At 39.6% G+C, this 27679-nt stretch overlaps 1 protein-coding gene across 1 annotated transcript in view; it reads left to right on the forward strand.

Moving 5' to 3' along the window:
• Window positions 1-2433: 2433 nt before the first annotated feature.
• The window catches only part of LOC109912984 (myosin-4-like), a 31048-nt gene continuing 5802 nt past the window's right edge, over window positions 2434-27679 (forward strand). The window contains exons 1-31 of the mRNA XM_048611003.1: window positions 2434-2637; window positions 2753-2896; window positions 2980-3136; window positions 3292-3319; window positions 4002-4116; window positions 4198-4290; window positions 4444-4507; window positions 4599-4697; window positions 4804-4907; window positions 4989-5127; window positions 7753-7871; window positions 7951-8100; window positions 8195-8365; window positions 9348-9654; window positions 10957-11024; window positions 14692-14779; window positions 14870-14987; window positions 16339-16462; window positions 16562-16698; window positions 16797-17052; window positions 17442-17684; window positions 20438-20614; window positions 20717-20862; window positions 21236-21326; window positions 21747-22136; window positions 23292-23418; window positions 23595-23713; window positions 26084-26280; window positions 26906-27089; window positions 27197-27362; window positions 27454-27578. Coding sequence (XP_048466960.1) covers window positions 2437-2637; window positions 2753-2896; window positions 2980-3136; window positions 3292-3319; window positions 4002-4116; window positions 4198-4290; window positions 4444-4507; window positions 4599-4697; window positions 4804-4907; window positions 4989-5127; window positions 7753-7871; window positions 7951-8100; window positions 8195-8365; window positions 9348-9654; window positions 10957-11024; window positions 14692-14779; window positions 14870-14987; window positions 16339-16462; window positions 16562-16698; window positions 16797-17052; window positions 17442-17684; window positions 20438-20614; window positions 20717-20862; window positions 21236-21326; window positions 21747-22136; window positions 23292-23418; window positions 23595-23713; window positions 26084-26280; window positions 26906-27089; window positions 27197-27362; window positions 27454-27578 — 4647 coding nt within the window. The 5' untranslated portion in view covers window positions 2434-2436. The remainder of the gene's footprint in view (window positions 2638-2752; window positions 2897-2979; window positions 3137-3291; window positions 3320-4001; window positions 4117-4197; window positions 4291-4443; window positions 4508-4598; window positions 4698-4803; window positions 4908-4988; window positions 5128-7752; window positions 7872-7950; window positions 8101-8194; window positions 8366-9347; window positions 9655-10956; window positions 11025-14691; window positions 14780-14869; window positions 14988-16338; window positions 16463-16561; window positions 16699-16796; window positions 17053-17441; window positions 17685-20437; window positions 20615-20716; window positions 20863-21235; window positions 21327-21746; window positions 22137-23291; window positions 23419-23594; window positions 23714-26083; window positions 26281-26905; window positions 27090-27196; window positions 27363-27453; window positions 27579-27679) is intronic.

The raw sequence follows: 27679 nt of genomic DNA on the forward strand, positions 1-27679 counted from the left end.
TGGCTCAAATTGGAAAGGTTGCCCAGAGCAAAAAGCAAAGGTAGTAGAGAAGATTTATAGATGACGAGTAAGAGTCAATGGCAGGTGTTTTCACCATCTCCACTGAGAAAAAGAAAGAGCAAAGAAAACTTTGGGTTGGGGTTTGGAGAAGGTGCCTACTCAAAAACAGGATAGATTTCATGGTATGAAATTATTGAACTTAATGTTTAATCCTGAAGGTTATAAAGTGCCTGTGCAGAAAATGAGATTCTGTCCCTCCAGCAAAGATCACTTTTCCTGCTCCCTTTCGTTTAGAAGAAATTTCATGTTGGACTCATGATGTTAGTGCTGTTTCTTACTCCACAGATACTGCCAGACCTTCTCAGTTTCCCTGGCACTTTCTGTTTTATTATTGATATGTGCTTGTTGAGAGAATTAGTCTAGACTGCAATCTATGGCAATTTGGCTCATGATGTCCAGTTATTGACTGGCTTTAATGAATATATGTTGGGCATTGGTCAGTTGGTCACTAACACTGCAACTAATTTACCTATGGAGTCAAAGGGTGATTGAATATTGTTGCCTTTTTCCAGACTGTAAATAATGATATTTGAACAAAGTTCACTTTTGCAATAGCTACTTACAGAATGTTTATCTAGCTTTATCTCTATTTAGCACACATGAAATTTATATCCAGTACAGAAATGCCTTTTTTCCCCTTCAGGTAAGCGTTATATTGATATATTCACAATGGCTTCCAACTTTCAATACGCAACAAAGACTAGGTTACACATTAGCAAACATCATGCAAGTTTATCAGCCAGAGAATCATCTTAAATGGGGAATAACGGGCAAAAAGCCGCCTGTTGTAGGGATGCAGCTCCGGCTCACTTTAATGTTGGTGTGAATGGCTTGCAAAATAAATACAATCCCTCTCAATAGAAGAAAAAGTGAAAACTGCAGGCACTGAAAATCTGAAACAAGCAGATGACTTTGAATATATTTCACAAGTTAGGCAGCATCAATGGTGGGAGAAACAATGTTAACATTTTGGGTTGATGACATTTCATAAGAATCCATCTCAATATTATATTGAACATTTTCAAAAAGGTCACACATTTCTGCTTTAGGCACAATTATTTTGAAGCTTTGGTTCAATTTCTTCCAAAATACATTTGCACAATGCCAAGTGTAAATGTTCCCATGAATTGACACATCGTATCAATGCAAGCTGTTGATTGATTAATCCCAGTGGGACTTTGATTGATGCACCAGCACCAGTCTGAAGAAGAGGTCACACAAAACTAAAGTTCAACACGTTTTCTTTAGACTGTGAATGAGTTTGAAAGGTTGGGTAGTTACCTCATTCTGAAAAAAGTCCGACGGAGCCTGGTACGTCAGTTTTATTTAACACATTTATTTTGACAGCAATAGGAAGTGATTTCAGTCTGAGCAGAATGCATATTTAGATAAAGGTGCTGTGTTCATATAATCGACCAATTTAATATAATGTAAATTTTAATGCATATGTTTTTAGACCAATGATTGATTTGGTCAACTCAAGAGCAGCATTAATTCTGATGTTACCATATGTATTGGTGCAAAAATTGAGTTTATAAGACTAAATTTTTCGTCAGTAAGTAAGAGATTGATTTTCATTCTCCAATGTCCATTATTTGCACATACTAGACGGTAGGATGTGGGGGAATGCAACGCACACCAATGAGGTAGAAACCTTTACAGCACATGTCGGGGTGTACAGACATGAGAAACTGAACAGCTGGTTTCAATGGCGCACAATTGTGTGATTCTATGAATGAGTAGGTTTTCACTAGGGTGAGTTTGACTTCAGTGCCAAACCAGTGGTACGGAAAGAATTTGCATTCTTCTTTGCTGAAAGTTGGAGGTCAGGTTTCATATGAGGTTGACCATTACTTGAGTATATACCATAGTAATATACATTTAGAATATTGAAGTTAATATCAATTTAACTAAGGGATTTGTTGCTGTACTCGCTGAAAGGATTGTTAGTCTGCAGCAAGGCTGGAAGTACATGACTAAAGCTGCCAACCATGCGTTTGTACTTTAAAAAACAGACTGCAATTTGAAGACTCACCTTGAGAGGCTGCAAAAGAATGCAATTGGTAGATTATCATCATGCTGGCCAGATCATGGCCAACTTTAGGCACAGTGATTTTTCTCAGCCAATGAAGAAGATTATGGAAGCATTTGTGTTGAAGAATCTTTGTGCATAACTACTGTATGCTTAAAGTTCTGTTATAGTTTACACTGGTCAGGCTGATTGTATGTGAATTGTGCTAGTTCAACTAGAGGAAATGAGCAGAACTGGCAGGCTCAACACTTACATTGGCTGCATTTGGATATTCTGCAATTTCACCTGTAATTGAAGTACATTGTAATGATTGTACTTTTACACACAGTGAACACATAGCAACCATGAACTTTGAGGAAATGAAGATTTTTGGAGCAGCTGCTCCATTTCTCCGCAAATCTATGAAAGAGCAAGTTGAAGCCCAGAACAGGCCCTTCGATGCCAAAACTGCTTGTTATGTAAGTGACCCCAAGCTGGTATTTGTAAAAGGAAAAATTAAGAGCCAAGACAGTACCAAGGTTGAAGTGGAGAGAGCAGATGGGAAGGTTGGTGAACTTTAGAAATTTTTTAATGAATGCAACTGTTTATCTTATTTACAATCATAGTGCCATGACTTATAAAACTATACTATATATACACTTACTAAATTATCTATTTCAGACAGTTGTTGTGAAACCCGATGATGTCTTTCCAAGGAATCCCCCAAAATTTGACAAAATTGAGGATATGGCTATGATGACCCACTTGAATGAAGCATGTGTGCTGTTTAACCTCAAAGACCGTTATGCAGCCTGGATGATCTATGTAAGGACATTTTCAATGTTTGATTTTTGAAAATCGAGTATAAGTTACAAAGTGTCAACATTAATGTATTCTTGCTTTTTAAGACATACTCTGGGTTGTTCTGTGTCACTGTAAACCCCTACAAAAAGTTACCAGTCTACGGCTCTGAGGTTGTGACTGCCTATAAAGGGAAGAAAAGACAGGAGGCTCCTCCCCACATCTTTTCAATCTCTGACAATGCCTATCAGTCCATGTTAACAGGTAATTTGCAAATTTTCTGTATTTTTAATAAGTATTTATGTATCCATTTTATTGTTTAATAATTGCACACAATTTGCACAATTTACAATGAAGTTCAGTTTAAAATTAAATAGAATGAAATTTCTAATACGCTTTTTTGGTATTTTATCTTACAGACCGTGAAAACCAATCTATCCTAATCACGTAAGTAACTGATTTACACAAGTCTATAAATTTCTTTCACTATCTATGTGCAGGTATGTAAACTATGATATTCTAATGAATATTCTAATGTAAACACTCTCCATGTCATACTTACTTGTTGTAGCACTTTCTATCATGCATTGTTCATAATGTCCTATTGTAACTAGAACCCATTCAAACTCACGTCCTAATGCACACCAGGTCCTATCCACTGTTTTTTTCAGCTGACCTCCATTGCTTTCTGGTCTGGCAATGCCCTGAATTTAAAGTTCCCATAGTAACTGTCTAATCCCACATTTGTTTCTACTCTCCTCATATCTTTAACCTCCTCCAACTTCTTTGATATGCTCTGATGTCCTCTTTGCATCCTGTTTTCAATTTTCCACTATTGGCAGCTTGATCTTCAATTGTCTAGGTCCTAATCTCTGGAATTCCCTCCTAAACATTTTCACTCGTTCTCTCCACTTTTAAGCTGGTCTTTCTTCAACTAAGTTTTTAGTCACCTTTTCAACTATGTGGCATGGTGCCAAATTTTATTTGATAATGCTGCTTGGGAAAACCTTTGTGGACATTTTATTTTGTTAAAGGCACCAAAAAATTTAACTCCTTAATGTAAGGTAGTCTGATTTTTAACTGATGAAAGGAATAGCAGAAATTGTGTGACCATTTTTGTGCTTTTCAGTGGAGAATCTGGTGCTGGGAAGACTGTGAACACAAAATATGTCATCCAGTACTTTGCAACAATTGCAGCTCTTGGTGATGTGTGCAAGAAGAAAGCTGAAACAGCTAAGTCGAAAGTGTGTATTAAGAATATAATTCAGCGCATTTGTATCTCGCAATTTAGTTGCTGTTAACCATAAACAAATTATACTCTTTAGGGAACCCTGGAGGATCAAATCATCCAGGCTAACCCATTGCTGGAAGCCTTTGGTAATGCGAAGACAATACGAAATGACAACTCATCTCGTTTTGTAAGTTGACATGCAAACATATATCTGAAATTAAGAAATGCTGAAAAGAAACTGATGCTACTTTTATGAAAAAGGTTGGTGCCATTTAATTGCCTCTGCGTGAAACAACAAAAGTAACTGCAGTCTCTGAAGTTGATTTATTTTATTCTGAAGGGAAAATTTATCAGAATCCATTTTGGACCCACGGCAAAACTGGCTTCAGCAGACATTGAAACATGTAAGTATTTCTAGTCTGTTAAATTTTAAGTTAAATGAATAATATCAGTAGACTTGTGAGAGAGTTGTAACTGACCTGAATTTCCATCCAGATTTGTTGGAAAAATCCAGAGTGACATTCCAGCAACAGAATGAAAGAAGCTATCACATTTTTTACCAGATTACATCCAACAAAAAACCAGAACTTATTGGTAAAGAAGCTATTAATCTTTTATACTTTTTGAAAGCTCACATTTCTAATTATTTTCATTATGCTGCATCATTTTAAAACATCCTTTATAATCTATTTTTCTTTAGAAATGCTTCTTATCAGCACAAATCCCTTTGACTATCCTTACATCAGTCAAGGTGACGTTACAGTTCCGAGTATTGATGACAAAGAAGAATTATTAGCTACTGATGTGAGTATTGCACATATCAATTACCATGATAACATTTGTGTTTGATAAACTAATTGTAATATCATCTCCTTGAATTTGTAGCAAGCTATTGATATCTTGGGTTTCACCAATGATGAGAAAAACAGCATCTACAAAATAACTGGTGCAACAATGCACCATGGCAATTTGAAGTTCAAGCAGAAGCAAAGGGAAGAACAAGCTGAGCCTGATAGCACAGAAGGTAGATTAAATTAAAATAGTTGCTATACTTTACATGAAAAATGCGTTGTTTCTAAATTCGTTAACATTAATAGCATCAGTAAACATGAGTAATGGCTGAGGGACTGTGAGTTTGTAATCCCATCAAACTGGCTGATTGTCAGCCTGTAAATCCTATTGAAATGCCTGGTGGTAGCTGGTAAGAAGGGAAGAGTCTCCTGGTGAGCAAAAGTGCAGAATGCAATGGTAAACCATTGCAATATCATTCCCAAAGAAAATTCAATGGAAGTCTGTGCTCAACCCTTGTAAACGAGGGGCAGGAGAAAAGACAGACAGATAATTTGTTTCAAGTCTTATGGAAGTGATGCCATTGTGGTGATGTTCTGCCAGGTCTGGCAGCATCTGTGAAGGAAAAAACAGAATTAATGTTTCGGGTCCGGTGACCCTTCCTCAGAACTGGACCTGAAACGTTAACTCTGTTTTTTCCTTCACAGATGCTGCCAGACCTGCTGAGCTTTTCCAGCAACTTTTGTTTTTGTTCCTGATTTACAGCATCCACAGTTCTTTCGGTTTCCATTGTGGTAATGTCACTGGAAAGTAATCTGAATGTCCAGGCTAATGATCCAGTGACAGAAGTTGGTGGAATTTAAATTCAATTAATTAACTCTGGAAATACAATAAATCTAGTCTCAGTAATGGTGACCATGAAGGTATCATTGATTATCATAAAACCTCCTCTAGTTCACTGATGGCCTTTAGGGAAGGAATCTGCTATCATTACCTGGTCTGATCTACATTTGATTCCAGACCTGCAGCAATGTAATTGACTTGTAACTACTCTCTAAAATTGCTCAGCAAATCATGCAGGCAATTTGGGATGGGCAACAAATGTTGGCTTTGCCAGGCATTCCTAAGACCCATGAATGAAAAAAGTAAAGAAACTGCAAGACTGTCCAAGGTTGTTACCTGTTGAGCACTGATGCAATTTATGGCAAGATATTAATAGCTATACCAAGTTAAATTGCAGCTTTTTAAGACCATAAGACACAGGGCTTGAAATTAGGTCGTTCAGCTCATCAAGTCTGCTCCACCATTCAATCATGGCTGATAAGTTTCTCAACCCCATTCTCCCACTTTCTCCCCGTAACCTTGATCCCCTTGACAATCAAGAACTTATCTATCTCCATCTTAAATATATTCAATGACTTGGCCGCCGCAACCTTCTGTAGCAGTGAATTCCATAGACTCACCACTCCCTGGCTGAAGAAGTTTCTCCTTATCTCCGTCCTAAAATGTCTCCCTTTACTATAAGGCTACGCCCTTGGGTCCTAGTCTCTCCTGCCAATGGAAACATCTTCCCAACATCCACTCTGTCCAGGCTATTCATACTCTGTAAGTTCCAATTAGATACCCCCTCATCCTTCTAAACTCCATCGAGTATAGACCCAGAGTCCTCAAACGTTCCTCATATGTTAGACTGTTCATTCCTGGGACCATTCTCGTGAACATCCTCTGAACCCGCTCCAGGGCTAGTACATCTTTCCTCAGAAATAGGGCCAAAACTGCACACAACACTCCAAATGTGGCCTGACCAGAGCCTTATAGAGCGTCAGAAGTACATCCCTGCTCTTATATTCAAGTCCTCGCAAAATAGATGCATGTCGATGCAAAGACATTTGAATAATTTGAAATTTAATTCAATTAAGTGATGCCATATTGCACTTTATGGTAACCAGGGAACATTCTGGAGAAATATCCTTGCATAGCTTTTATTACATAAGCTATGGTATAATATCAACTAGTCTTTATGAGAGTTTATTTATCACTTGTTTTCCTACATGCTATCTAATAATCTCATCATTACTATTAAAAATTGAACTAGATTTTTTTGATGTGTGAGTAATGTCCTGAACATGCATGTAACAACATGTCACTTGCAGGCCATATGGGAATGATTCAGCTCTGAATCATTGAAAACAGCTGTTGGTATTAATTTGTATTTCAGAAGAACAAAATCTAGACAGGGAACCAAATTGAATCTAGAAGTAAAATAATGACTTTACTATTATGTCATTGAGCTCCCTACTGGACATTATTCGAGACCAAATAAATCAGACAATACCAATAGAAAAGGGAGACTTGTATTTATATAAAACTTTTCACAGCCTAAAGTCAAAGAAGTACAAAATAGGAAATTCTTACAAATATCTATGGGAATAATGACTATCGATTTTAGTAGTGTTACCTATAGAATAAATGTTTACCAGAACACTGGTGAACTCTTGCCCACTCTTCTTCAAAAGGTGGTCTACTTGAGTGGACCAGCAGGGCTTGTTAAATGCTTTATTAAAAATAACATCTTTGACAGTGCAACACTGCCTCATTACTGCACTGAGTGTCAATCCAGAATTTTACTGGAGCCTCTGGAGTGGAGTCTCTGGAGGGGAGCAGACCCATGATCTTATAATTCAAGAGCTGAGGGTTGAGGTTGACCCCAGTGGAAGCATGGTTGTGGTAAGTCCAGCATGCACTTTTAAATGTACAGACAAAAGTAGTGGTAACTTCTTTAAATGCAAATAATTACAATTCTGGAACAACAAGAAACTTATCTTTAATAGCCAATTGTTTTTTTGGTTTCTTTTTGCAGTTGCTGACAAAGTTGCTTACCTCCTGGGCCTCAACTCAGCAGATTTGCTCAAAGCATTATGCTTGCCAAGAGTGAAGGTTGGCAATGAGTTTGTTAGCAAAGGCCAGACTGTACAACAGGTAATGTGCTGGGCCAGGAGGGTGTGCTCAGTTTTAACAAGTGATAGAAAATGAAACATTAATTTTCTTATATTTCCAGGTATACTCTGCAGTTGGTGCTCTGACAAAGTCAGTGTACGAGAAGTTATTCCTGTGGATGGTTCAACGAATTAATCATCAATTGGATACAAAGCTACCCAGACAACATTTCATTGGTGTTTTAGATATTGCGGGCTTTGAAATTTTTGAGGTGAGATTCTTAGTAAGAATCTGGCAACAATGATATTTGTTAGTACAATGTGAAAACTGTGACTCTCATTCTGACACGTTGTGCTATTCCCAAGTTTAACAGCCTGGAACAGCTTTGTATCAACTTCACGAATGAAAGACTGCAACAGTTCTTCAATCACCACATGTTCGTTTTAGAACAAGAGGAATATACGAAGGAAGGAATTGAATGGAAATTCATTGATTTTGGAATGGATCTGGCTGCTTGCATTGAGCTCATTGAAAAGGTGAGGAGAAATTTTGTATCTTTGTTTTCTCACAAGTACCTTTACCTAGGTCAACCACTCCTCTCCTTATTGTTTTGGTTTCATGGCTGACAACTGTTGCTTCACCACTTGGTCATTCTTGCATATTTGCTTTCACGTAGAGGTTTACTACGATTTCTTACTGTACAATATTTTTTCTTTGTTCTTTTATGGGATGTGGGCATTGCTGGCCAGACCAGCATTTTTTCCACATCCTTAACTGCCTTTGACTGAGTGGCTTGCTTAGCCATTTCAGTGAGCAGTTAAGAATCAACCGCATTGCTGTTGTCTGGGAGTTCTGTAAAAGCCAGACAAACTAAGGATGGCAGCTTTGCTTCCCTAAAGGACGTTACTAAACCAGCTGGGTTTTACAATGACAAGATAGCTTCATTGCTGAGACTATCTTTATTGTTTGAATTTAAATTCCAGCTGCGACTGTGCTGGGATTTGAACCTATGTAGCCGGAACATTAGCCTAAGGCTCTGGATTATTAATTCAGTGACATTACTACTACCCCACCAAGTCTCCTTCACTCTTTATGAATGGAGATAATTGTAGAATGAGGCCATTTGGCCCATTGTGCCTGTACTAGTTCTGTTAACTATTGCCAACCCCCTGCCTTTTCCTCATATGCTTGAACACCATTTTAATTCAAATAATCATTCAAAGTCCTCTTGAATGCCTCAGTAAGTTCCAAAAGGCCCATAGCCTTGTCTGCAGATCTTGAACATTGATTATAGGCTGAAATCTCTTCATCTCTCATAGAATCGTAGAGTCATACAGCATGGAATCAGACCCTTCAGTCCAATCAATCCATGCTGACCATGATCCCAAACTACATTAGTCCCACCTGTCTGCTCCTGGCCCACATCTCTTCAAACCTTTCCTATTCATGTACTTATTCAAATGTCTTTTAAATGTTGTAATTAATTAATGTATTTTGTTTATTCCTGTTTGTTCAAAGCCCATGGGCATCTTCTCAATCCTTGAGGAGGAATGCATGTTCCCCAAAGCCACAGATATAACGTTCAAGAACAAATTGTATGATCAGCATTTAGGAAAATCAGTAAATTTCCAGAAACCCAGGTTTATTAAAGGAAAGATTGAAGCTCACTTCTCCTTGATCCATTATGCTGGCATTGTTGACTACAATATTAATTCATGGCTGGACAAGAATAAGGACCCTCTGAATGAAACTGTAATTGGATTATACCAGAAATCTTCACTTAAGGTTCTTGCACACCTGTATAGTTCTTATGGATCAGCTGCAGGTAACATTACATTTTACATTATTTTTATAATTAAACATTATTTTTACTATTTTCAAGTATTATGTCTCATGGATCAGAATTACCAATCAATCTTTTTCAAAAGGTTAACAACGTTTCAACAAATGTAATATTGTTCATGTTGACCATAAATGTTGCTTTTTAAAGTACATGGCAATATTTAAATTATAAAATGATATGAAAAGCTGCAATCCACCAAAGAATTTGGAAATATTTCTGATGTTATTTAAAAAATCCAGATATGAATCCTAACATCATTGACAGGGATGTATTGGCACTGGAGGGGATACAGAGGAGGTTCACTAGGTTAATTCCAGAGTTCAGAGGGTTGGCTTATGAGGAGAGATTGAGTAGACTGAGAGTGTACTCATTGGAATTTAGAAGAATGAGGGAGGTATCTTATAGAAATGTATAAAACTATGAAAGGAATAGATAAGTTAGAAGCAGGAGGTTGTTTCCACTGGAGGGTGAAACTAGAACTAGGGGGCATCGTCTCAAAATAAGGGGGAATAGATTTAGGGCTAAGTTGAGGAGGAACTTCTTCACCCAAAGTGTTGTGAATCTGTGGAATCCCTGCCCAGTGAAGCAGTTGAGGCTACCTTGTTGAATGTTTTTAAAGCCAAGATAGATCAATTTTTGAACAGTAAAGGAATTAAGGGTTATGGTGAGCGGGTAATTAAGTGGAGTTGAGTCCACAAAAAGATCAGCCATGATCTTACTGAATGACGGTGCAGGCTCGAGGGGCCGGATGGCCTACTCCAGCTCCTTTTTCTTATGTTCTTAGGGCAGTTCAGTGGTCATGGTCAGAGTGGATAACCAGGAAGTTGCGACTTTAATCCACCATGATCCCCCTATCACCTCCTCCCTCACCACCTTATAGTTTGGAGACCTGGTAATTTGTGGCTAGCATGACAATATTACTAAAATTAATGTGTAGCTCATTAAAATCCATACTTGGTGGTGTGAGTCTTAATGCCATCAGTCTTGTTATGAAAAATACCATCACAGAATTATACAGTATGGACGAGGGTATTCACACTATTGAGTCTATATTGCCAAATGGGAAGACAGAGTGAGGACTGCAGCAACTCAAGAAGGTGCCTGTCTATCTATCTTCTGAGCGTAACTGGAAATTGGCAATAAATGTGATTTAAAACATTAATTAATTTATTTAAAAGAACTATTCAAAGTTAGAAATTCTAAAATACGCAATGATTTAGTTAGCGCAACTTATTATACAACAATCTACTATGAACTGATTAAGATAAGATACATACTTTGCAGAGGGTACAGGAAAGAAAGGTTCCAAGAGAAAAGGTTCTTCATTCCAAACAGTGTCTGCACTTTTTAGGGTAAGTGATCCATCGTAAAAGCTTTCTTTTAATTGCACTGTTAACTTCAATCTTCTTATTATCATGGAAATGAGCAAGAGGGGAATAATTCATACTGTTCTCCTCTCTGTCCATATTAGAGATGGTTTTTCATTTTTCTTTCTTACCTTTTTATTTTCCTTTTTAAGAGTATGAAACAGTATGTGGTATACTGTATCCACTGTTCCCGATGTGGCCTCCTCTACATCGGGGAAACCAAACGGAGGCTGGGAAACTGCTTTGTGGAACATCTACGCTCAATTCGTGACAAACAACTGCACCTTCCAGTCGCGAACCACTTCAACTCCCCCTCCCATTCTTCAGACGTCCATCCTGGGCCTCCTGCAGTGCCATAATGATGCCACCCGAAGGTTGCAGGAACAGCACCTCATATTTCGCTTGGGAACCCTGCAGCCCAATGGTATCAATGTGGACTTCACAAGCTTCAAAATCTCGCCGCCCCCACCGACTGCATCCCAAAACCAGCCCAGCTCATCCCCGCCTCCCTAACCTGTCCTTCCTCCCACCTATCCCATCCTCCCACTTCAACCCCCAGCCCCACCTTCTACCTACCAGCCTCATCCCCGCCTCCTTGACCTGTCCATCTTCCCTTGACTGCCCAACCCCCACCCTAACTCCCCACCTACACTCACATTTACTGGCCCTATCCCCGCCTCCTTGACCTATCCGTCTCCTCTCCACCTATCTGCTCCTTTATCCATCTTCCATCCACCTCCCCCTCTCTCTCTATTTATATCAGAATCCCCTTCCCCTCCTCCATTTCTGAAGAAGGGTCCAGATCCGAAACATCAGCCTTCCTACTCCTCTGATGCTGCTTGGCCTGCTGTGTTCATTCAGCTCTACACCTTGTTTCCCCAAAGCTTGTTTGTGAAGTCCAATATAAAATGACCCGTACCATATTCTTTAGGCTAAAAACAAAGCAGGGATTTTTACAGCATTCAAAAATCAGGCAATAGCTCATGACACACATTCGCACACATCTGCCTCCAAGGAAAGAAATAAAGAAGTAAAAGGAGAGAAGCTACAAATTATTTAAAATCCAAGTTATCAGAATGATTTCACATGCATTAGAGTGATCAGTAAGTCAGTGTCCTTATGAGGTTCTTTCAATGGATTGTGTATAAGTACCTCACAGAGGAGTTCAGAAACAGTCAAATTGCTGGTGAAGGTGTGGTAATTGTAAACTTGCAATTGGTTCACTACGTAGAAAAAAGCACAAGCGTATTTTCAAGAATCTGAACTTTGAGTTATATTGGGATCACCAGTCTGGTTCTGCCTACTCTTTGATTTGGTTACAACCAGACTGACAAACAAAAATCAAAGCTGTGCAATTAAAGTTGGTTCAAACAAACCAGGAGTTTCAGATATGTAACTGAGGCTTCAAGTTGAGGTACTCAGTTAATGAGGTAGATTTGACGTTTCCTCATTAAAAAAAAAAATTCTTGTTATAGATAAGGCGTTCTATACTTATGTGAGGAACAAGAGGATGGCCAGAGTGAGGGTAGGGCCGATCAGGCATAGTGGAGGAGCTAGGGGTGGTCCTTAATGAATACTTTGCTTCAGTATTCACCAGTGAGAGGGACGTTGTAGTTTGTGATCACAGCATGGAACAAGCTGATATGCTCAAACAGGTTGATGTTAGGAAGGAGGATGTGCTAGAAATTCTGAAAAACATGAGGATAGATAAGTCCCCTGGGCCAGACGGGATATACCCAAGGTTACTACAGGAAGCGAGGGAAGAGATTGCTGCGCCTTGGTGATGATCTTTGCGTCGTCATTGTTCACTGGAGTAGTACCAGATGATTGGAGGGTGGCAAATGTTATTCCTTTGTTCAAGAAGGGGAATAGGGATAATCCTGGGAATCACAGACCAGTCAGTCTTACTTCTGTGGTGGGCAAATTATTGGAGAGGATTCTGAGACATAGTATTTATGATTATTTGGAAAAGCACAGTTTGATTATAAATAGTCAGTATGGCTTTGTGAGGGGTAGGTCATGCCTTACAAGCCTTATTGAATTCTTTGAGGATATGACAAAACACATTGATGAAGGTAGAGCAGTGGATGTGGTGTATATGGATTTTAGCAAGGCATTCGATAAGGTTCCCCATGGTAGGCTCATTCAGAAAGTAAGGAGGCATGGGATCAAAGGAAATTTGGCTTTTTGGATACAGAATTGGCTGTCCAATAGAAGACAGAGGGTGATAGTAGATGGAAAGTATTCAGCCTGGAGCTCGGTGACCAGTGGTGTTCCGCAGGGACTTGTTGAGATCTTCGTAAATGGCTTGGATGATGAAGTGGAAGGGTGGGTTAGTAAATTTGCCAATGACACGAAGGTTGGTGGAGTTGTGGACAGCGTGGAGGGCTGTTGTAAGTTGCAATGGGACATTGACACGATGCAGAACTGGGCAAAGAATGGCAGATGGAATTCAACCCAGAAAAGTGTGAAGTGATTCATTTTGGAAGGTCAAATTTGAATGCAGAATACAGGGTTAATGGCAGGTTTCTTGGCAGTGTGGAGGAACAGAGGGATCTTGGGGTCCACGTCCATAGATCCGTCAACGTTGCCACTCAAGTTGATAGGGTTGTTAAGAAGCCGTATGGTGTGTTGGCTTTCATTGGCAGAGGAATTGAGTTTAAGACCTGCGAGGTAATGCTGCAGATCTATAAAACCCTGGTTAGACCACACTTGGAATATTGTGTTCAGTTCTGGTCGCCTCATTATAGGAAGGATATGGAAGCTTTCGAGAGGGTGCAGAGGAGATTTACCAGGATGCTGCCTGGACTGGAGGGCAGGTCTTATGAGGAAAGGTTGAAGGAGCTAGGGCTTTTCTCATTGGAGTGAAGGATGATGAGAGGTGACTTGATAGAGGTGTACAAGATGATGAGAGGCATAGATAGAGTAGATAGCCAGAAACGTTTTCCCAAGGCGGAAATGACTATTACAAGGGGGCATAATTTTAAGGTGATTGGAGGAAGGTATAGGGGAGATGTCAGAGGTAGGTTCTTCACACAGAGAGTGGTGGGCGTGTGGAATGCGCTCCCGGCAGTGGTAGTGGAGTCAGATACATTAGGGACGTTTAAGTGACTCTTGGATAGGCACATGGATGATAGTAAAATGTAGGAATGCAGGGTAGTTTGATCTTAGAGTAGGATAATAGTACTGTGCTGTATTGTTCTCTGTTCTATGTTCTATAATTGGGGAGTCATTTGCAGCAAGTCAAGTTGTTAGTTTTAATGGCCTCCCTTGTTCAGAACTAAATGAGGTAGATATCTTGTCTCCTAGTCCTTTCGATTGACTGGAATGTTCAAACAATACAGGAAGTGTCACATTTCGGGAGGTGATGAGTTGATTTTTCCCTGGTAATTATTGGACATTTCTGGAAGTAGCTTTCTCATTCTCCGTGTTCAGAGTATAAATTCTAGAATCTGACAAGGGTTTAAAAAGGTTTAAACAAGATGATGTAGTTTTAAAAACATCTCTCTTTCTGTCCCCCGCCATAAGTCTAGATACATGTATACATGCAGCAAGGTAATAAAACATTAACTATAATTTATTGCTTACAGTTATGTGATTCACAGACAAGAAATCAATTGCTTTTGGCTATTACATTCTTTGTTTGATACAGGAGAATCTGAACAAACTAATGTCTACCTTGAGAAGCACGCATCCCCATTTTGTGCGTTGCATTTTTCCAAATGAAACAAAAACTCCAGGTATCTCCCAGCAATCAGTTTTATTCTGCCTTCTCACAATTGTGGAAAAATATATTGCAAAAATATTACAGCATTCTTTCCGCTGTACAGGTGAAATTGACAATTCACTGGTCATGCACCAGCTGAGGTGCAACGGTGTGCTCGAGGGTATCAGAATCTGTAGAAAGGGATATCCAAGCAGAATACTCTACGCAGATTTCAAACAAAGGTAAATGGTTGGAGGTTGAAACATTTCATAAGCACCACAAAATGTTATGCATTATGAAAATGGTAAGCTTAAAATAAATGATATGCCCAATTTATTGGGCTCCTAAAGCAGTTTCTCACAATTTACCACTTACTTAATTTGCAAAGTATAATACTTTTCATTCTAGATCTGTCCAGCAAAAAGTAAATGTAACACATGCTGTAATTGGAATAGCATAAGTATGGGAATATAGAGTCATAGAGTCATACAGCATAGAAACAGGACCTTCGGTCCAACCAGTTCATGCTGAACATAATCCCAAACTAAACTAGTCCCACCTGCCTGCTCCTGGCCCTTATCCGTCCAAACATTTCTTATTCATGTATCTATCCAATTGTCTTTTAAATGTTGTAATTGTACCTGCATCCATCACTTTCTCAGGAAGTTCATTTCACATGTGAACCACCCTCTGTGTAAAAAATTTGCTTCTTATGTCTTTTTTTAAATCTCTCTCCTCTTATCTTAAAAATATGCCCCCTAGTCTTGAAATTCCCCATCCTAGGGAAAAGACAAATACCATTAATTCTATCTGTACCTCTCATCATTTTATAAACTTGTATCAGATCGCCTCTCAATCTCCTATGCTCCAGTGAAAAAAGTCCCAGCTATCTAGTCTTTCTTTATAATGAAAACCTTCCATACCCAGCAACAACCTGGTAAATTTCTTCTGAACCTTCTCCAGCTGGATAATATCCTTCATATAACTGGGTGACCAGAACTGGACACAGTATTCCAGAAGAGGCCTCACCAATGTCCTATACAATTTCAACAAGACTTCCCAACTCCTGTACTCAAAGATACATGGGTGACTGTCAGGAAAGGTAGAATGTAATTCAAAAGTCTCCAGTGGCTAATCCTCCAGCAAACAGATATTCACTTTTTGGAACTGTAGAAGGGATAGCCTCTATGAGGAAAACGGAAGGGGCAGTCAGTTATTGGACACTTGGAACGATTCTTATGTTAGGCAACATTTGACAAGATTTAATAGAATTATTGTTATCAAGGACTATCCTGTCAGGGGCATAGACAGGAGATTCTGCGGCAGTGAGCGTAAATTTAGGATGGTTTGTTGCTTTCCTGGTGCTAGGATTAAGGACATCTCTAACTATTTCAAGCATATTGTTAAAGGTGAGATTGAGAAGCCAGTAATTATTGTACACATTGGTAGGAATGACATTTTTAGGGAAAAGATTAAAGTACTAAAGAGTGAATTTAAGAGGTCAGGTTTAAGATTAAAAAATAGAACATTGAAAGTAATTTCTGGCTTACTCCCAATGCCAAACTCAAACTGTACATATTTTGAAATGAACAGGTACAGAGTACTCAATCCAAGTGCTATACCAGAGGGTCACTTTATTGATAGCAAGAAGGCTTCTGAGAAACTCCTAGCCTCCATCAATATTGATCAAAGCCAATACAGATTTGGGCACACTAAGGTAAAGTGCTAATTGACGCTGGTAAAATAATTAAATTTTGCAAAAACCTGTGCACTAAGACAAAAGACTAACTCCTAAAGCTATTTTCTTCACTTGTAGGTGTTCTTCAAAGCTGGTGTCCTGGGTAGTCTAGAAGACATGAGAGATGAAAGGTTGGCTATACTTATCACCCGCACTCAAGCCATATGTCGTGGTTTCTTAATGCGAGTAGAATTTCAGAGGATGAATCAAAGAAGGTACAAGAGGCATATTCTCAGCCTTAATTTCAATAATGAACTCTTTTTAAACAAAAAAGAAGCACATTCCTTATGAATTAATGTACTGCTTTATGCAGGGATGGTATCTTCACTATCCAGTACAACATCCGTTCATTTATGAACGTTAAACATTGGCCGTGGATGAAACTGTATTTCAAGATCAAGCCTCTTCTGAAGAGTGCACAAGTTGAAAAGGACATGCAAAACATGAAGGAGGAGTTCAAGAAGCTAAATGATGCTTTTTCCAAATCTGAAGCAAGAGGAAAAGAATTAGAAGAGAACATGGTTAGCCTTCTGCAGGAAAAGAATGACCTACAATTGCAAGTACAAGCGGTAAGTAGAATATTATTTCATGACTTTAAAATCCAGTAGTGGTTTTTAAAAAAATAAATAGAACTGAAAATACATTGTGGTTGGTTGGCTTGCCGAGCTGGTTCATTAGTTCACAGACGTTTCATTACCCTGCTGGGTAACATCATCAGTGCAGCCTCTGATGAAGTGCCGTTGTGTTTTCCTGCCTGGTTTTTAAACTCTGGAGTCTGTTGAGCTCGAAACACAATGGCGCTTCATCGGAGGCTGCACTGAAGATGTTACCCAGCAGGGTAATGAAACGTCTGCGGAACAACGAACCAGCTCAGCGAGGCAACCAACCACAACACCGAGAACCCGAGCTACAAATCTACTCCAAAACCTTGAAAATACATTTTTTGCTTACTTTTCAGGAAATTGAAAGTTTGGCAGATGCTGAGGAAAGATGTGACCAGCTGATCAAAACCAAAATTCAACTTGAAGCTGAGGTCAAAGAGGCAAACGAGAGGCTAGAGGATGAAGAAGAGATAAATGCCGAGATTACAGCCAAGAAAAGGAAGCTTGAAGATGAGTCCGCACAGCTGAAGACAGAAATTGATGACTTGCAGCTCTCATTAGCTAAAGCAGAAAAGGATTTGCACTCCACTGAAAACAAAGTATGCATCATCATCATCTTGGTTGCTATCATTATGCATTAGCTTATTTTATTGTCAATACTTTAAATACAGAAAAAATATTCTGTGTTTGCACTTTACGTTGAAATTTTTTTTACTATGCACATTGTTCACATAATACGTTTGTTTGTGAATAGCAACATTCTGTGATAGTATTTAATTACTGTCCTGAATCCTACTTCTTTAGAAATATTGCTTACACACACTTGGTATCTTAAAGAATTAAGTTTCTAGAACCAGTTCATATTTGAGCAATTTTGAAACCTTTAATGGTGCTGGAGTGCCAGTAAATTCTTTAATGAATAATGCCTTATAAATATTAATTAGTGAGTGAAACAGATAGAAATAAGGCAATATTTAAACTTGAGAGAAGTCAAAGAAGGTCCATTTGATCTGCTAGGCATGGTATGTGGAGGAGGTGAATGTATTGGGTAAGATACATGGATAAACAGTTTGAATTGAGGAAAGAAACATCAAGGTGCGAGGCCAAAGTATTGTTAAATAATGGTGCATTTAACAGTTTGAGGAGATTGTTCTGAAAAGATTGAGGTAATATTGTAAGGCCCGCTGACTGATCGAGGCAGACACTATCTGTTAAACAAAAAAAAAGCACTGCAGATGCTGGAAATCTGAAATGAAAATGGAAACTGTTGGAGAAACTCAGCAGGTTTGGTAGCAATTATGGGTAGAGAGCAAAGTCAACCTTTCAGGTCCAGTGACCCTTCTTCTGAATGAAAATTTCCTCAGACTGTAAATTTGAAGGTTGAAATTTTGCCCAAGGTGAACAGTTAGCCTATTTCAATGGATAATCTGTTGCTCCAAACGCTGATGCATGCAAAGAGCCCGGTTACAACATTTGAGTGCGTGCCTGTTGGTGTCAGCTCCTGAATTATGCCTGCATTGTCCCTAGTTTCTGTCACTACCCACCACCCCCACATCCAAACCCTCAAGCTCCTTCAGGGCAACACGGTGGCACAGTGGTTAGCACTGCTACCTCACAGCGCCAGGGACCTGGGTTCGATTGCAGCCTTGGGCGACTGTCTGTGTGGAGTTTGCACATTCTCCCCGTGTCTGCGTGGGTTTCCTCCGGGTGCTCCGGTTTCCTCCCACGGACCGAAGATGTGCAGGTTAGGTGGATTGGCCATGCTAAATTGCCTGTAGTGTTCAGGGAGGTAGAGGGTGTATATTAGGTGGGTCATAGGGGGATGGATCTGGGTGGGATGCTCTGAGGTTCGGTGTGGACTTGTTGGGCTGAAGGGCCTGTTTCCACACTGTAGGAATTCTAATTCTAATTCTAATTCTACTGTCTCTGGGTCTCAGGGACTTCACATACTTGGCAGCATGATGCACTTGATACATTGATGGATAGCAAACCCACAGCTATTATAGATCTCATAATTACGGGGTTTGGAAAACACAAGTGGCCAAGAATGAAATGTTGTGACACTAGACTGCAACTGCCAGTACAATGGGGACCGCAGAGCACATTTCCTGCAGTACTTTACCCAGTTAGCTGCAGCCTTCTTGAGGAGTGGACCTAAGACAGGGAAATGTGTTTGACAATATGTCCACTGGATCTCAAAAGTGGCAATTAAGCCTGGATTGCTTGCAACATAATGAAGCATCATCAGCTTGATGCTCCTGCCACCTACAGGCAATTCTTCCAGCTCATGAGAGTTCTAGAACTTCACTACTTCTCTGTACAAAACTAAACAGAGAAGGTGTAAGGTAAAGAAAGTTAAAACAGATGATAAATTTAGACTAAAAAGTATCACATGCTAGCATCTACAAAACATGTAAACTAAAAATAAAGGGGAAAATAAACAATATATGGCAGTATTTTCACGTAAAAGAGAAATATGTATTCAACTGAAGGATAGACAAACATTTGTCTCCAAAACCATTGTATGGTATTTATACATTTACTATGAAAGTTTCTAGTATAGACCTGTGATAAGTAGAATTTAGTGTAAGATATGTGCAATGTTAAAACTGTCATCACACATTCACAACAAACCAAGTTGAGTCTCAATTTTGAATCAAGCTACCAAAATGGAAGCCAATGACTGTGTAATCATTTATGCCTGCACTACACATTTGCTGGCTCCTCAGCCTTTGCATTTTCGAATCTAAGGTTTGGATTGTGTGGGAATTGGAGAAGTGTATATTCTGTGGCCAAACATTGAGTCAGCCATCATGAAATGAGTGAAAATTTTAACCTTCTCAATTTCCCATTGCTTTTGGAAACTGTATAAATTGTTACTCCTTGTGGGTAAGTGGATTTTTAACAATGGCAGGATTAATGACAGTTGACGAACAACAGAACTCGCCCCAAGAACTGATTTTATTTCTTGTGAACTGTTATGTGTTTAAGCTCATTTTTTTTTCAATCTTGAATTTTTTTTTGGAATTTCTTTTAAACCTGAATCATCAGCGATGTTCCAAACTCTAATTTGCTCTGTGTGAAAAAAAAATGAATTTCAATGCCTTTTATTTCCTTCTTGGAGTCTGTCAAAACCTTTAAGTGTTGTAATATCACAGTTGCTCCTCCCTGCTACTCCACACTCTGACTGCCTAGTAAAAAATGCTATGATCAGTTGCAGTTCCATTTTAGAAGAAGAGAGATGAAATTCTCACCAGAGAGACTATCAGATCTCTCAGTGAGACTCAGACTGCAGTCAGCAGAGTGCATGCTCCAGACTATTGTGTTTTCTTTTTTCCTCATTCGCACACAGGTTAAGAACCTCACAGAAGAACTTTCAACCCATGATGAATCAATCGTTAAGCTGACAAAGGAGAAGAAAACCTTGCAAGAGGCCCACCAGCAGGTCTTAGATGATCTCCAAGCCGAGGAAGACAAAGTCAACACTCTTACTAAATCAAAGGCAAAACTGGAGCAACAAGTCGACGATGTAAATATTCACAAAATAAGTACAACATTGGTACATTGTTTGATTTTTCACAAATCAAATATTTTGTTTGTGATGCTTTTTGATGTCCCTTTTCTTTCAAAGCTTGAAGGGTCTCTGGAGCAAGAGAAAAAGTTTCGCTTGGACCTGGAACGAAGCAAGAGGAAACTGGAAAGTGACCTAAAACTTGCTCAGGACTCCATAATGGATTTGGAAAATGACAAGCAACAAATGGAAGAACGATTTAAAAAGTGAGAAACATCTGCATGAGTCCTCAAGGAATAGCTATTGTTTATTGTATATTTGGATTGAAAAGACTATCCACAAAGTTATTTAAATGTAAAATAGTAATCAAATGACAGTTAATTTGGCAGTCAATGACATAGTGTAAATTGGATGATTAGAAATCAGAAGATTATTAACTATCTGTCCAAGTCAGTTTTAATAACATGGTGAAGGTGTGTCCATTATCTAAATCAAGAACTTGCACACACAAATTGACAACAGGATTAACAAATTTCCGCTGCTTTTTGCAAATATGGATAGATTTTCAGTGGAGTAGTTTTGAAATTAATGCCCTGTTTCTCCACCCACTTCATTCTTAATCTGAGTGTTCTTGAACAGGAAAGAATTTGAAATCAGCCAACTTCAAAGCAAAATCGAAGATGAACAAAACCTAAGCATGCAGCTGCAAAAGAAAATAAAAGAACTTCAGGTAAACTGTAGGGATTCTATGGAAGCAATACATTTCACTGGATTTTTTTTGTATTCACTCATGGGATGTGGGTATCTCTGGCTAGCTCACCATTTATGCTTATCTCTAATTGCCCAGAGGGCAGTTAAGAGGCAACACATTGCTATGGATCTGGAGTTACATGTAAGCAGCTTCCTTCCCTAAAGGGCATTCGTGAACCAGATGGGTTTTTCCTGACAATTAACAATGGTTGGATTTGACTCTTAATTCCAGATTCTTTATCAAACTCAAATTCCACCATCTGCCATGGCAGGATTTGAATCCAGCTCTCTAGAGCGTTAGCTCAGTTCCTGGATTAATAGTCTAGTAATAATACCACTAGGCCATTGCCTCCCCTCAGTTTAATCCTCAGAATACTAGTTACATTGTTCACATTTCTAGGCTCGTGTTGAAGAACTCGAAGAGGAGATTGAAGCTGAGCGTATAGCTCGTGCTAAAATTGAAAAGCAGAGTTCTGACTATGCCCGTGAGCTGGAGGAAATCAGTGACAGACTGGAAGAGGCAGGTGGCGCATCAGCAGCACAGATTGAAATGAACAAGAAACGTGAAGCGGAGTTTCAGAAGATGCGCCGCGATCTGGAAGAAGCAACCCTCCAGCATGAAGCCACAGCTGCTGCTCTTCGTAAGAAGCAGGCTGATAGTGTGGCTGAACTTGGGGAACAAATCGACAACCTGCAACGTGTGAAACAGAAGCTGGAGAAGGAGAAGAGTGAGCTGAAGATGGAAATTGATGACCTGGCTAGTAACATGGAATCTGTGGCTAAGTCAAAAGTAAGTCCAAAACAATGAGTATTGCTTTCTTACCCTAGAAATACGATCTGATGTATTCATGCAATGTCATGTCTTCAAAACCTTGCCATTTGCTATTTGACTGTCAACGATTCAAAATATGCCAATGTTCTATAAAGTAGACAAAGAAAGCTAATCATTTAAAGCTTTTCTTTCAAACTGGCTCTTGCTTCTGCTGAAGTAGAACTGGATATTTACAGGAACATTGTAAACAACATCAGCTTTTTTCTTTACATTCAACTGGACTTCAAGATATATTGAAGTAGATGAGTTCCACACAAAGTGGCAGTTTTTTCTCTCCAGGATGGAAACAGATGTCTGGACTGTTTCTGGCTCCTGAACCCCAAACTGCTCCTCCAGTCCCACCCAGATTCTCCCTGGATACTAATGGAGATTCTCACAAAGGTGCCTCCATTCATTGGCACAGTCAGGTCCCCTGGCAGCTTTGTTGGCTCTCCAGTTCAACAGGCCTACCACAGGCCTTCCATTTGAGAGGAGCAGCAGGCTGTGTTGGTATCTAAGGAGCGGGGACTGGACTTCAATATGAGCTCAACTTCAATTCAATAAAAAAAAACTAATTCTTGTTGCTAGGCCTCCCCCTGCTGGTTCCTTGTGACTGCTCTTGCACCCAGGCAGCAGGAAAAGTTTTCAGGCCTGCCTGTTGTTCTGTAGGGTGTCCACCTCCAGGCACAATAACTGGCCCGCAGCATCACTGCAATTCAACGCAACTCGATAAGGCTTTTATTGAATATAATCAGCTACTTGTTCTACTGGGGGGTGGGTGGGAGGGCAGCCTTACCTGTCCTGGTACCTTGTCCGCTGAAAGGTCCATGCTCTTGCATGCTGGCCAGACCCATCTCTATTCCTGAGCATAATCGGAAGTCATTATACTGCCCAGATACTAACTTTGGCAGTTAAACATCACAAACTCAGCCCCAGGCCTTGATGACCATTTTACTACACCACAGGCAGAACCCATTCTGAATGACAATAGATGACATTTGGTTAAAGGCCCATAACAAATGATGAGTTTGGTACCACTTGAATTTGCAGTGACATGTTTTTACCTCAGTTAGTTCCAAGTACACTTTAGAAGATAATGATCTTTAAGGAAATTTTTTTTATTTCTCAATAAAGGCCAACCTTGAAAAAACATGTCGAACTCAGGAAGATCAGATAAATGAGCTGAAGGCAAGAAATAACGAATATTCACGTTCCATTAATGATATGATGGCTCAAACATCACGGTTAAGCACAGAAAATGGTGAGTGTTGTAGCGTTAACTGCGTGAATTAGCAAAAAGAGTATTATATGCCTATTTTTCGAACCAGTCTTTAAAGCAATACTAACCATGCTTCATAGATCGGCATGCTGACTGACAACTAATCAAAATATACTCTTGAAACCAAAATATGTAGAATTTCTTAAATTTTCCTGAAGGTGAAATATCCAGACAACTGGAAGAAAAGGAGAATATGATATCCCAACTTACCAGGAATAAGCAGGGTTTTATACATCAAGTTGAAGAACTGAAGAGGCAACTTGAAGAAGAAACTAAGGTAATATTATACACTTTAAATGTATTCCTAGTCATAATTTCTCTAGCAAGTTCCATAGAGAAAGATATAGATTTCTAAAGAACATGGGCTGTCAATCTAATAAAAATTCACAGCCAAATAACTTTACAAGAATCATGTGCATTCATCTTTTTGATGCCACAGAGTACCTTTTTTGCTACAAAGATTGCATAAACTGAGCAAGCACACACTTCTGTTGCTAACTAACTCAGATGTTATTTTGGTACGATTGTTAATTCACGTTGCAATGAGAAGCCATTGCCAGGAGAAGTACACAAATTGTAATACCAATTGGTGTGTAATGAAGATTTTGGACCAACTGCTGTAATGGATCTCAGGCTCCAGATATCATTATCTCTTAAACTCACATAAATGAAATTGTGTTGAGTAGCAGGAAATAACCCACATCACTTACATTTAGAAAGATCATTAAATACTTACATGTTCATAGAATCATAGAATCCGTTGTGTGGAAGCAGGCCATTCAGCCCATCAAGTCCACATCGACCCTCAGAAGTGCATCCTCCTCAGACCCACCCCCCTACCCTATTCCTGTAACCCTGTATTTCCCATGGCTAATCCGCCTAGCCTGCACATCCCCAGGCACAATGGGCAATTTAGCATGGCCAATCCATCTAACCTGCACAACTTTAGACTGTGGGAAGAAACCGGAGCACCCGAAGGAAACCCATGCAGACACAGGGAGAATGTGCAAACGCGATACAGACAGTCGGCTAAGGCTGAAAATGAACCCAAGCCCCTGGGATGAGTTGCTGATTAAGAACTACTGCTTCTTGCTTTGATTGTTGAAGCATTTTGTGGTTTCCAGAAACATTTAAAGTTGCTAATGTCTACTGAAATTGGCGAGGCACGTGCTGTAGAACTTCCTCCTGAACTTGAGGATCCTGCACAAAGCACTTTTCCCAGTCCTTGTTGCAGTTGTATTCAATCCCCTTGTACAATGTCATAACAGGATGAATCAAGAGGTGACATAGAGCATAATAAGTCTCTGAGAGAGGGAGGAGAAGTAGGAGGGAGAGAATAGCTCTCAGAAGGAAGCAAGATTTGATCAAAAAGCAACTCTCCTAACACAACCTAATCAAGAAACAGTGTATCAGTCTCACCAAGGATATCCTCACTGAATTGTCCCACCTGCTGCAACCAAAACTACAGCCTCAGAATGGGAGAAGGTGGCTTATCTTGGGCTCCAAAGATAGCCATGGCCATTAATTTTTGTGTCTGACTCCTTCCAGTTGGAGCCTGAGATGTTTGCAATGGTCAGCACCATTTTTAGTTCCTCGGATACTGAAACAGTCCATGTTCATATGCAGAAAGATCTGAATTACATTCAGGCTTGGGATGATAAGTGCCCAAGAAAAAATATCAAGTCACATGAGTGTCAGGCAATGGAAATCTACTAAAAGAGGGCATCTAAAGAATCAGCGCTTACCATTCAATGGCATTACTATCACTGAATCACCCCATCTATTGAGTAGTGCATGAAACCAGTGGTGCAGAAGTGGGATGTGGCATTTGAGGGTACATTCGTTGACCATAACCATTCATGTGAGGCCGTTGAACGTCATGTGGCGCTGCATCCAGGTCCTTGAGCTAAGACCCCTGTAATGGATTACCACATCTATTTGATCACACTGCCTTCACAAAATTTGTCAGCCTGCCCAGGCCCTTTTAGATATTTGACATCTCTCCTTTTCACCATTTACCTAACTAAAGTCTCCAGTGCAGAATCTTGCCTGCTCTCTCTCTAACATGTTGCACTATTCCTCTGTCTTTCCCAGGTCAGAATCAGTTGTCAAATAACTTGAAGACCTAAACCTTAAGAGATAGGTTTTTAAAAAGGGCAGGCTATGTGTAACTCAGGTGAAATTCCCGAGACTGTACCTTGAGTTGAGAATGCACAATCATTTGACTTAACAATTAGTCAAAGGTTTGCATGGCTGCCTGTATCAGAGCTTGTGGATAATTGAGTATTCCTGAATCCCGATCACTGAACCTGTTTTTGGACCTGATGTGGCTATTGCTTTTGAATGATTTTATAGTTTACAAGACCAATGGCAGACAATCATGTTATTTAAGAGTCATATACACATTCCAATTTGCTGGTAACCTGGCCCTACAGTCAATTTGACAGAGAGTGCCAGTGGAGGCAAAATATTACAAGCAGATACTGTTCATATGTAAAATAGCATATCAATGAAATATTGCAATCATTTTATAACTTGTTTTGGCTTGTGAAGGTCTGTCACATTAATAATTTTTTGTTGGTTTTCTTAGGTATAAGATTTGGTGACTTTTCTGATTTCTCTTTTTTTCCGTGCTATGTATGAAAAGGCTAAGAACGCCTTGGCACATGCTCTGCAATCTTCCCACCATGACTGTGATTTGCTCCGTGAACAATATGAAGAGGAACAGGAGGCAAAGGCCGAGCTCCAGCGCGGCATGTCCAAGGCCAACAGTGAAGTTGCTCAGTGGAGGACAAAGTACGAAACTGATGCAATCCAGCGCACAGAGGAACTGGAAGAGGCCAAGTAGGTCCATTATATGTGTATATGTTTGCCTCATTTTCCAATCATTTGAGCATGTATTAAGTAAAAAAATTCAGAGAAAGTTCACTTGATTAATTCCAGAGATGAAAGGCTTGACTTACGAAGAATGATGGAGCAGTTTAGACCTATACTCACTAGAGTTTAGAAGGATGAGAAGAGAGCTAATTGAGGTCTACAAGATGCTAAAGGGGACTGACTAAGTATTGGCCTATAGTAGCTGTTTCCCTTTGTGAGACAATCCAGAGTGAGAGCTCATAGGTTTAGGCTATAGGGTGGCAGATTTCAAACAGAGATAAGGAGCAATTATTTCTGTCAAAGGGTCATGAATTTGTGGAATTCACTACCCCAGAGATTGGTGAATGCTGGGACACTGAATAAACCTAAGTAGGAGATGGACGGGTTTTTAATTAGTAAGGGGTTAAAGGGTTATAGGAAGTGACAGGAAAGTGGAGTTGAGGCTGAGATGAGATCAACCATAATCATAGTGGATGGCAGAGCAGGTTCGAGGTGTTGACTTGCTTACTCCTGCTCCTAGTTCTTATGTTAAATCTTCTTGGATCTATTATTTTACTTTTGAGCTGGATACTAATTTGACTTTTTATTTTAGGAAGAAACTAGCCCAACGACTGCAGGATGCAGAGGAGCATGCTGAGGCAGCCAATGCCAAATGCGCTTCTTTGGAAAAGACTAAACTGCGCTTGCAAGGAGAAGTGGAAGATCTAATGATTGATGTGGAGAGGGCTAATGCTGCTGCAGCCGCTCTTGATAAAAAGCAGAGAAACTTTGACAAGGTGCATAGACGTGTAAACAAAGAGCTTTTGCCGGGCCAATTGGCAAATTAAATAGGCTTGGAGCAGTGCCTAAAGAAATAAAAACCGGTTTGCCCTTTTCATTATAGATCCTGGCAGAATGGAAACAAAAGTACGAGGAATGCCAGGCTGAGCTGGAGGCAGCGCAGAAAGAGTCTCGGTCTCTTAGCACTGAGCTGTTTAAGATGAAGAATGCTTACGAAGAGTCTTTGGATCATCTTGAAACTCTGAAGAGGGAGAACAAGAATCTGCAACGTAAGTCTCCAAACTATTCAAGTCAGGAATATTTCAAGTGGGTTTTTTTAGGACTGCTGACTGATTCTGATGTTCAAAACCTCTTGTGCAGAGGAGATTTCTGACCTCACTGAACAAGTTGGTGAATGTGGGAAGACAATTCATGAACTGGATAAAGCAAAAAAGCTGGCTGAACAAGAAAAGACTGAACTTCAAAGTGCATTAGAGGAAGCAGAGGTAAACTCTGTTTTTTTTAATACATCTAATACAGTTATTTATCTGGTAGTAAATGACAGCTACAGTTGCAAAAGAATGTCTAATTATTATAATTTAATAAT

Source organism: Rhincodon typus, chromosome 23, assembly GCF_021869965.1.
Source record: "Rhincodon typus isolate 14 chromosome 23, sRhiTyp1.1, whole genome shotgun sequence".
Classification (NCBI taxonomy): Eukaryota; Metazoa; Chordata; class Chondrichthyes; order Orectolobiformes; family Rhincodontidae; genus Rhincodon; species Rhincodon typus.